Here is an 11,625-nt window from a genome sequence, read left to right as displayed (position 1 = left end):
CTTGTATTTCAGATAAAACTCTGTTAATGCAACTTAATGGATTAGGAGAGTTTTGGAATTAATTTTTTCTTCCCCATGAGACCTATTCTGCATATAAATACTCATCTCTCCTATATTCTACAGACAAAACAGCCACAAATTCTACTGAATTTGTAATTCTAGGCGCAGTGAATGGTAGGTAGAATGCTGAAAGAGAGCAATCACTTTCTGTCCATTCTCCTAAGGGACAGATTCAATCAGCATAAAAAAGATGGCTACAAAAGCAATGGGAAAAAAGAATAGCTGACACATACGAAAAATAACAGTTTCATCAAAACAAAATATGATACAAGGGCTTCTATAAAAGCAATGGCTCCTATGTTATTATGCTGACCCACAACAGATGTTGGTGGTATGGCAGTAGAGGTTGAACCTTCCCACCAATATTCTGTTGCCATGAAACAGATGGCAGCAGAAGGGCAGACTGATAAAACAGTGTCTGGTATGGAAGTGCATTATGAAGCAAAGGTGCGTCGTTGAATTCCTTCCTCCATGTGGAGAAAAGGACACCCACTGACATTCATGAAAGCTTGCTGAATGTTTATGGAGACCAAACAATGGTGTCAGCACAGTGAGGTGGTGGGTGGTGCATTTCAGCAGGGGCAACAGCGGTGTGAAAGACAAGCCTCGTTCTGGATGGCCACACACATTTTTACTGGTGCAGCATGCAGGCTCCTGTTCATTGCTGGACAAAATGCACAGCTAATGGTGGTGACTACAATGAACAATCGTGTTTTGTAGCTGAGAATTTCCTCTATCAAACAGTGTTATTGTGCTTTTTGTATCTGTTGTAGCTTCCACAAGAAAAAAAAAAAATAGAAGCCATTATTTTAGGAGCAACCTACATATAAAAGTATTTCCTATATTTTATAAGTAGAAGCTTTAAGACATAGACACAAAAGGACCTGAAAGTTTAAAACATATTTGTAGTCACAGTCAATGCCAGTGAGCATATATGCCAGTACTAATACCTTCTGGTACATATGTCTAAAACACTACCCAAATCTTTCAGTTGCTAATAAGGCATCCTCTTTCTTCAGTGATTGAGGAAGTTCGTATTTGGACTCCTTTCTGCAACTGCAGATACTTGAGCTATCTCATGTCTATTAGGACAGGAAGGGACAGACTACTTTGCAGGTCTCCACAGCAACATCACCAGGTGCAAGAGAAAACTCCAAAATGATTAGTGTGCCTGCATCAGAATTCAGGTAATTTTGGCAGCAGGCCATCAGTAGGTGTGTGCATGTGATACTCAGGGATCTAACCTGGCACGCCCTCATTTCACTAGTCTGTAAATTGCCACAATTTAAGTGCGTGCATGTTAGAATAGCAATGCTCTGGAATCTTCTATTACCTCAAAGACCAAAAGGCAAGTAGTTACCTCCTAAAAGGATTTTGTCCTGTGTACTTAAATTGGAGGAACACGATCCATAGACAAATGGGAGTAATTACACCTTCAAAGCAAATAAACAAACTCCATACCTTACAGGCATTAGTTATATAAAAACAGGCAAACTATAAGTGCCCTTCTATAATTAAATGTCAAAACAATCACTTGATGAACCTCAGTGCATGAATAAAAATTCAATTCATAATTTCTGTGTGTTGCAGAAGGAAGGTGTATTTGTGGAAAACGGCCTGTAACAAGAGGACACAACAGAATGGTTGTGTGTACACAGGTGCTTTCCCAAACAACTTGAAGAGTGAAGTATCAAAAAATTCCAGGACTTACTTTTTGAAGAAAGGCCTTCCAAATTCCCAAATTAACATTAGATCACAACAGAAAATTACAGTATCTAATTGGAACTGTTTCTAGTTAAAAAATTATTAGAAACCTTGTTTTGACTGCTAACCCAAGGGAGAGAGAAGCATGACCCATGGGAAAACCCGTGGCCACTCACTGATTGAGTGGGCTAATGCTACTTGGTTTTGAAGCCTTTTAAGGCACTAAAGTGCTTTCCAAACAATGCAGGTCCTTTATGTCTCAAAGTTTATGGTATAACTTAGTGGAAAGCTGTTCCAAGATGCCAGATTGTAAGAAAGGTATTTTAAGAATATACTTTTTTTTCAAAATGGAGAAACAAATCAAATGATTCAGTTAGAAAAAAAATGCTTTTTTCAGATCTACTTCAAAAGGAAGGGAGCAGAAAAATCATAGAATTGTCAGAGAAGCATAGAATGGCTTGGATTGGAAGGGACCTTAAGGGTCAGCTGGTTCCAACCCCCTTAGACAAATATGAGGATGTGTTTACATGTAGAAATTTGGTTAGCCAGCAAGAACATTAGCTAGTGTTTCATCCTACAGAAAATCTCTCCATTAAAAATGAACAAAAAAAGATGGACACGGGAACTGATCCCTCTTCTGTTTCCTAATACTGACTGAAAAGTTGTGCAGATGACATTAAGTTCCTGTTTCCAAAATTTGACATAGAGACTAAGTTTCTTAAACATACTGTTTTTTTTCTTATTTATACCATTTTCCCACATTAATAGAACACCTTCCAATATTTTTCTTCAGAAATCTATATTTTAGAATAAACACTATCAAACTAATCAAGCAATGGGATTTAAATCACTAGTGACAAAGTTGTAACTGGAAGCTCAGACAAAGTCCACAAGAATAATGAATACACATTTTAAGACAATTTTATTTATATTTCAGCTGTGTTTTCTGTAGACAACTTGTTCAATTTCTTCGATAAAAACTGAAGGAGTTTATAGTCTCCTTAACACGCAATGGGAGTGACATCCCCTCACCCACAGAATTCCTCTTAGATCTGTTAATCATTATAAATTCTTAATATTATGCATCACCATTTAAAAATGAAAAATGTAGACTACCAGGCTACAGAATTAATCAAAAGCTTTACATATTTAGATCTCATTTGAATCCTAAGTATCTGAATATTTAAATCACTCTAAATGCAAGTGAAAGGTTAGATGCTTTCCAGGCAAATAAAGTTGTAGCCAAAGAGATTCATAAAACACAGGAGCAAAAAGGGAAATAAAACTCTTGATACTCATATCGCACAATTCAAGTTTATTCCATTCATTCTTGCAACACAAACTTAAAAATACAGTATCATTTAGCATTCTGATGTCTATGAACCATGATAATGAACCCAATTGTGTCAAAACAGGTAACAATGGTGAAAAGAGGAAGTCAAATATCAAAATGCACAAAGAACTACTTTTCTTCCATCACTGCGTAGAAAGATGTTTATCCATTTACAAAATATAATTAAGACAAGTTCATCTTGAAATTTTGCATGCAACACTGCAATTGCTTGACCTAGGACACTCCACTCTTATCAGCCTCTTCTGCTAGTATTTCAGTATTACAATTGAAGATAAAGTTTTATTCAGCTACCACATTATTCGTCCCACTTGCTCCTCTTGACAAAAAGGAGCAGAGGACACAAAATCCAAAATACATTTTAGGTTATAACTTACTCAGCACAAATTTCAAAGGAAAAGGTTTAAGAACAGTGAAATTCCAGATGTACACGAATCCAGTCTGACAATGTATTTAAATGCTGTTTAAAGAATGTCAAGTAATTTACAGTTTGGTATTTTCACCTAGTTAGGACCTATTCAAAGATACAGGCAGACACATTAATTTTTTTCCCCCGTAATGTAGCTAACAAAAAGGGAATGAATGAACAAGCTCAGCCTCTAGAGAATTATAAAAGAGTTTCACTTTTTTTTTTTTTTTTTTTTTTTTTTTTAAGTCCTGGGCAAAACTATCAATCACTTTTCATGAATGTAAAAAGAAAAGAAAAGAAGTATTTCCTCTTTACAGTCAAACCGTAAATGCCATCTTTTAACTATCTGGAAAGGCAGCTTGGGTGTATACTATAGCCAAATTAACATCTGTCTCACCAAAGTTTGTTTGCATTTTTTCCCCTCAAGTGAAGTAAGAAAAAATAAGGTGTTCACATAGCTGTAGAAAAAGAGAGGCAAAATTACCTCAGTGAATCACCACAAGAGTTAGTACAAAGATAATGCTTCTTTACTATGATAACGCTCACTTATGTGAGTTGAACCAAAGGGCAATAAAGAACACAGGGAAAAAAATATCAAAAAACACTACAGCCAGACAACGTGACACTAATTAACACAAAAAAACTTGATTATTCAAGTTTTTCCACGTAAAAACAGACTACAGTTTCCTAGACTAGAACTTTAACAGCTAAGTATTGAATACCATAACATGGAGGCAAATTTATTCCAAAGATGGTTACTGTCATAGCTGAATAAAGAGTTTAACCTATATTTTGTGTTCACTCTATTACAATGACATGACAATTAAGCACTGATAGAGATAAGATTAAAGAGTTCTTTAAATAGTCATTAAAAGCACTGTTCACCAAACATGCTTCATCTTTTATCAGCAGCTCACCAATTTATTTTATCACTGATTTCCAGTCCTTCTGCTCTTCCTGCCATCCATATCCAAGAAGCAAAGAGTAATTGCACTGTACAGTCTATGGCCAGAGTTGATTGTTTTCTCCATTGCTTTTCTTATGGGATGTGTACATGCAAATCAGTTTCTGCTCTCATTTTACAATCTAAATGAAAGGCTTTTTATATCTGAGACATTCAATAATAATATGCAACATGATTCAAGTAAAACTAACTCTTACTTAAATATTTACGAGTGGTAGCCACCAGCCTATTTCTACATATCCTCTCAATTTCAACAGTGATATCAAAGTAATATCTGCTACTTTTAAGAATTCAGCATGAGATATTATATACATTGTCTTCTGTATTCTGTATGTTATCATTAAGTTTTCAAACTTAATGATCTGTAATCCAAATAAAGGAAGATGTTTAAGTTTGTGGTATACACTTTTGTTTAATAAAATCTGTTATTCAGGCTTGGGTGAATCAGCAGTCTAAAGAAAATTCTCAAGATGAAAGCCAGAACCTCAAAAATTCCTGAGGACTGTAGGATGTGACAGGAATTTCTACCACAATTTTTAAATATCTTCCATCACAGCTGTCCTAGTACTGGCATATTTAGTGGTAAAATAACTAAAGACAGTAATTCATGTGGTGTGGTTGCAGTAGGAACTTTCAGAAAAAGCCCCATTCTTTAATAATGAGATTTACCGTTTCTTCAGCAAACTATGAAATACTAATCCAAAGACATCCGCAACTAATAGTCTTGCCTTCTCCAGTAATAAGAGCAAGTTATGTCTTTGAATTGCATGTCTTTCTGTTTCTAACATCTCAACTTAGAGATTTAACAAGTAATTCAAACGTTTATCAGAGAAGTCTAGCAACAATATTCACCCGACATGAATGTCTAAATAATTACTGTTCATTTTGCTCAGCTTGATTATCTTTGTGTACCAAACAGCTTCCTTCCACGGTAAGGATATTCCATGATACAATCCTTTTAAAAATTAGTACAATGATATCTTTAACTCTCTCAAACAGTTGTTTTAAGTCTCTACCCTGGAGTAGAACACACAAAGGGAAGAAAAATCTCAAATTCATGCATCCAGAAGTACATTAGCAGATATTCTGGAGTGTAATAACACCAACCTCAAGTCATCATTCCTGGATTACTCAATAGTCAGAAAAGCATTAGTGTGACATCAAATTAATCAATAAAAATACCTGCTCCAATAACTAGTATCAAAAGTCCTCAAAACTGCAACATAAGCTTTAGGCAGAAGAAGAAAGCTACCCACAGAGAAAAGAGAGAAAAGCAACCCAGTCACCTACATTACTACACTTCAGATTATGGCAGACACTAATAGCACAGGACTCTTGTCCTCTTCACAATTAGTTTCAAGTACATAGAGAAGTACTTCCATCTAAAGGAATCTTACAATGGAAACCTTAGTACTAACATAGGCAGTTTACAAGCCAAAAATTCAAGATCATGGTCTCTCTTCTTCTGTTTTCACTAGAGACGGGAAGAGATTGTGCACTGAAAAGAAGTCCTAGAGCAACACTGTTCATAAGAGTCTTCAACCCTCTCCAAACTGACCATCTTTGATACAGGCTCCTAACTAGTCTGATTCATTGAGAATTTCCCTCCCCCCAAAGTATTTAGCTGAAGAAGCTGGAAGATGCAAAGAGTGACAGACAGGCAGCAGTGTGAGGCCACAGGAGAAACATTTAAGATAACAGTCCATCCGTCACTGAAGAAGAGTTTTGATTGCCTGGTTGTCAGTGGCTTCAAAGGCAGTTAGTCCATCTGGGCCTTTCACAGTCTTATCAGCACCCTGTAAAGACATTGAGAAGGACTGTCAATTCATAAAGGTAGGTTGTATTAGTATCAAGTGTGTCACAACACTTACCTTGAATAATTATATTGATTACATCCATTTTTTAGTCCAGTTTTCACATAGAAATTAAATGGCCACATTTAACTGTACAGCATGCAGCTAACATCCAAACTTAACAACTAGAAAAAAAGTCAAGTAACTTTTATTGAACAGCAAGCTACAAGATCAAGAAGTTATCACTTAATCTAGGACAAAACCAGAGGATTTTTTTTTCCAGCAACTACTTAAATTAATGCAAAAATTTAGTCTTGTAAACTTCCATGAAATCTATGGCACAACAAGCTTTTTCACATTTAAGCTCTAAAAGAGCTTACTTAAATAATAATGTTTTCTTTCTACATCATAAAAGATTACATCCATCTAGCATCACGCTTCTACTGTGGAAGGAAAAAAAAAGTCTTACTGCTACTTGGAGAAAATAAAAATCATTCAAATTATAAAACTGAGTAAGCTTCTTAAATACTGTATGCCTATCTTAAAAACAAGAAAATGTACAAGAATGCAACAGTTTACTTACAGATCTGTCAATACTTCATAGAGGATAACAGAAATGTGCCAGATGGGCAGTAGGAAAACAGTAAGCACAGAAGCAGACTTAGTGCCAAAAATATAGAAGGTGAACAAAAAAAAACCAAAAAGAGTCATGCTTGTTCTTAGCACCGTTAAGTCATACACATGAAAATGAAAAGCCAAACTAAATTGTAAAAAGAGTAGTTAAATTAATGGCTAAAAGTTAGTGGAGAATAAAGAACTACAAGAGACCAAGAATGAGATGTTTCCTGAAAATACATAGATTCCAAAACATCTCCTCATGAAAGATATGCAAATCTCACTTTAAAATTCTTGCATTAGCTCAATCAAATGACAGAAAGAACACTGCATACAGATGCAGTTTGGCAAGAGCATGTGTTGCAGAGTTCTGTCTTCAGTTTCATACGTTACTTGTTCATGGAGTAAGTACAAATCTAACCTCCTGTACATTACGTGGAAGAAAATGGACAGACTGATTATAAAGGACATTCAACAGTTTTCAGAGAACACACTGGACCTAGAAATTCAAGAGCTTCTTAAAGAATCACAGAATAGCTTGGGTCAGAAGGGACTTTAAAGATCATCTAGTGCTAACACTCGTTCTGTAGGCAGGGCTGCTACCCACCAGATCAGGCTGCTCAGGGCCCCATCCAATCTGACCTTAAATGCCTCCAGGGATGAGGCATTCACAGCTTCACTGGGCAGCCTGTGCCAGTGCCTCACCATCCTCTGAGCAAAAAATTTCCACTTAACATCTATTCTAAATTTCCCCTCTTTTAGTTTAAGGCTATTCCCCCTTCTCTTATCACTACTGCACTGTGTTAACAGTCTCCCTCCTGATTAGAAGCTCCCTTTAAGTACTTAAAGACTGCAGTGAGGTCTTCCTAGAGCCTTCTCTTGTCCAGGCTAAACAAGACCAACTCCCTCAAGCTTCCTTCATAAGAGAGGTGCATCAGCACTTTGATCATTCTTGTGGCCCTCCTCTGGACCTGCTCAACAGCTCCACATCCTTCTTGTACTGGAGGCCCCAGGCCTGGATGCAGTACTTCAGATGGGGCCTCACAAGGTCAGAGTAGAGGAACAATCACCTCCCACTCCCTGTTGGCCATTCTTCTTTGGATGCAGCCCAAGATAAAGTTGGTCTTTTGGGCTGCAAGCACACACTGCTGGTCATGCCCAGCTTTTCACCCACCAGGACCTCTAAGTCCTTCGCTGCAGGGCTGCTCTCAACGAGTTCTTCTTCCAGTCTGTAGAGATATCTGAGATTGTCCCGACTCAAATCCAACACTTGGCCTTGTTGAACCTCACTAGGTTCACTTCTCATGGCATTTCTATGCCATCTATGCAGTAATTGACCTGTCCTTCACCTTGAATTATAGCTTAAAGAACTTTCTCAACTTACAGAACTCTCCACCAATGTACAACACTTAGGATTTAAAAGACAACATAAAAGAGCTTTTAGTGAAAACATAAGATTTTTTTCCACTCTCATATATGTAGGTTGCTCCAAAAGTAATGCCTCCTATTTATTTCCACGGAAACTACAACAGATAAAGAGCACAATAACACTATTTGACAGAGCAATTTCTCAGATTCAAAATACTCTTTTTCAATATAGTCACCACTACTAACTATGCAGTAGCCAGTGATAAAGAGCCAGCGACAAAGAGCCTGCAAGCCACACTTGTACAAATCTGTACCAGTGCACATGATCTGCTGTTGCCACTGCTGAAATGCACCACCCCCACCTCACTGTGCTCACATCCACTATTTGGTTCAGCAAGCATTGAGGAATGTAAATAAGTGCACTTTTTTTCTACATGGAGGAATTCATTGACACAGCTTTGCTTCATACGCACTTCCATGTCAGACATCACTTTGCCAGACTGCCCCTCTGCTGCCATCTGTCACACTGCAACATGTAACGGAATACTGGTGGGAAGGTGCAACCTCTACTGCCATACCACCAGCATCCACCTTCAACAACATGGGGCAACATAATAAAATAGGAGGCATTAGTTTCATAGTAGTCCACATGTATTTGTACTTCAGAGAAGTTACAGAAACACAAAACTTGAGTTTTTAAAACATCTTTAGTGAATGTAGGATAGAAGGGCCACAACTACTTAAGGAGGACTTTTTTTAAATAAAGTCAGTGTTCATAAATTAGGAGAATGGCCCCAAAGCTAGGCAGAAAGCTTCCTGCCTGCATTCAATGGGAGAAAGAAATAATAAAGTTCAGGTCACGAGTACTTCAATTTTCAGAAGCACAGCACTGCCAGGAAGCAAATTTAATTAAAAGTTCATAAAAGTAAAAGATTCCACAGTATTCTCTACTTCCCTGAAGTAAAAAAAGGTATTAATCTCTTACATTATGTTCTTTTCCTGTGTGTATATATATATATATACACACACACTAAAAACTGTTCGGCAGGGTAATAACAACAAGCAAGAATGTTTGCACTCTTAAAATACCAAGTATTAAAACTTGCTGAATGGAGCACAATAGTTACCACAGTATATCTGCAATTCAAAAAAAAAAAAAAAAAAGGCAGATAGTCAACACAGAGCTGTTACTAAAGTCAATGGAACTGGGAATATTCTGATGAAGCAAGCCAGTAGAAGACTGGTTTACACAGCAAGGAGTGAACTTCCAGAATCATGTTCCTGATGAAGTTATGAAGGCAAATGGCAGCTGGTTGACAAAGGATGTGGATAAACTCATGTACAATAAATTTGTAAACACACTGTAAAGTGAGTTGATTTGAGAACTTCTACATAGATGCGAGCCTCTAAAATCCCTAATACAACAGAGGAATATATGAGCAAAAGTGGTAAAATCTACAGCTTTTCTCAAAAGGCCTCCACTGTGCCACTGTCAGAGGAAAAAGAAGTTGCTAAATTAAAAAAAAATCCTGTTGAATTTGGTAACATTTTTAGCAGTAAGCAGAGATCAAGTTGATCGACAGCTTACAAAAACACTGTTATACGAATCACAAATTGAGACTTTCTTTAGAAGCATTCTAAATTGATTGTCTACTGTAACATGATGCTGGCTTCTCCTGCAGTACGCTCAAGACAAGAGTCTTTTCACATGAGAAACTCAAATGCAAAGTATGTATGGAAGAATATGGAACAATTTGAATTTTATTTATAATGCAGAAAATCTTAAGTATCTCTGCTATCCCTGCAAAAACTAAAAGCAAACTGAAATACAATGACTGAAGTTGCTTCATTCGCTAATAGTGCTCTGTACTTTAATTATTATTTTGTTTTATAGAAGGCTTTTACCTTTCTCTTGTAGTGCGAGCTAAATGCACATCTGGTATTCGAGGCAATTCATTTCCTCCCTAAGAGTAGAATATCTTCAAATAGTATGTTACTTAATGTTAATAATAGTGAAAAGGCAGAAGTGAAAGAACTGAACACGAGACAGGACAGTTCTGCCCTTCTTTAAAGGTGCTGTATGCTGCAAACCACTTCATTGTTTAAAATGACCACAGATATCTTAAACTGTCTCAGTCCCGGAAGAAGCATTGTAAAATTGATAAAAATAATTACTGTTAAGGCAGTAGTAAGACAGCAAGCCCTATCTTTGAGCTTTAAATGGAAAGTGCTCTTTAGACTAAAGCTATGTTCATGCTGTTTTCTTCTAATATACTGTATTACATTTTCAGCAAACCGAGACCGATTTTTGGTACCAATCTACAAACCTCCATAGGTCTATTCTTCAGAAGGTCTACAGTATGCTTTCCCATGTGTTTTCATAGAGTTGAAAGTATTCTAAGAATTCCCAAAACTTGGTTTAGGCTACTTACTGTGTAAGTCAGGCTTGATAGTTTAAAAATGATTGATTATATCAAAAGAGCACTTTTGTGGGAATCTGCTAAATGGACTCAAAAGACATAGTATTTTGACCACCAGTGTGACCAAAAAGTGTTAATTAGAAAAGCATATCTCATTTCTTACCTAGAGGCTCACTACTTCTGGCAGCATTAACAGGTTAAGATTGAACTCATTTACTATAATAAATTCAACCATCCCTTGTTGAAGGCAGTAAAATCCTGGTTTACCCGTGGGGTATTTTGGAGTTGGGGGGGGGAGGGGCATCTTTAAATATTTGAGAATAAGATGCAGTATGATTACCTACTGGTATATTAGTAGGTGTATGGGAACTGCTGAGTCATGGCCTGAACCACTGATTGAGCACCTAGAGGAAAGACCCAGTCAGCCCTGGGAGCACAGGTGAACGCAATTCACCTGTGTGACTGGAAGGGGTGGAGCCTGGCTCCATACCTCTTAGGCTTCATTTAAGGGCTGACCCTCACTGAGGAAGGATCTCTTTCTAGAGATGCCTCCTTGACAGAAGCTTTTTTCTGCAAGCCCAGAATCTTCTGATATGGGTGAGTGATCTACTTCCCTTCCTTTGTAGCACCTTGCTATCATGCTGATCCTTCCACCTCTTTTGTAATGCCTTTTCCATCGTGTTGGTCCTTCTGATCACTACATTTGACAAGCCAGGCAGACCAAAACATTAAAATGGCTTTCCTTTTGAACATCTTTAAGTGGGCTAAGGGGGAGAACATCGTTCCTCTAGATAAAACCCTGCTGGAGCACATCCCAGGATTTCTGAGTTCACCTTTTTATGAATTTTCAGCCATAATTGAAAAATGGGGTCCCTTGCAGGATAGTGGAAATACTTCTCAATCCCCATCTGGCATGGCAAAATATTTCTATGAATTAGATA

The 11,625-nt window shown here is 37.2% G+C and overlaps 1 protein-coding gene across 1 annotated transcript in view; it reads right to left on the bottom strand.

The window, feature by feature from the left end:
* MTPN (myotrophin) overlaps positions 3,063 to 11,625 on the bottom strand; it is a 42,647-nt gene continuing 34,084 nt past the window's right edge. The window contains exon 4 of the mRNA XM_021388653.1: positions 3,063 to 6,284. Coding sequence (XP_021244328.1) covers positions 6,198 to 6,284 — 87 coding nt within the window. The 3' untranslated portion in view covers positions 3,063 to 6,197. The remainder of the gene's footprint in view (positions 6,285 to 11,625) is intronic.

Source organism: Numida meleagris, chromosome 1 (assembly GCF_002078875.1).
Source record: "Numida meleagris isolate 19003 breed g44 Domestic line chromosome 1, NumMel1.0, whole genome shotgun sequence".
NCBI lineage: Eukaryota > Metazoa > Chordata > Aves > Galliformes > Numididae > Numida > Numida meleagris.
Note: the sequence above shows the minus strand (reverse complement) of the source record. Positions and strands in the feature narration are given on the sequence as shown.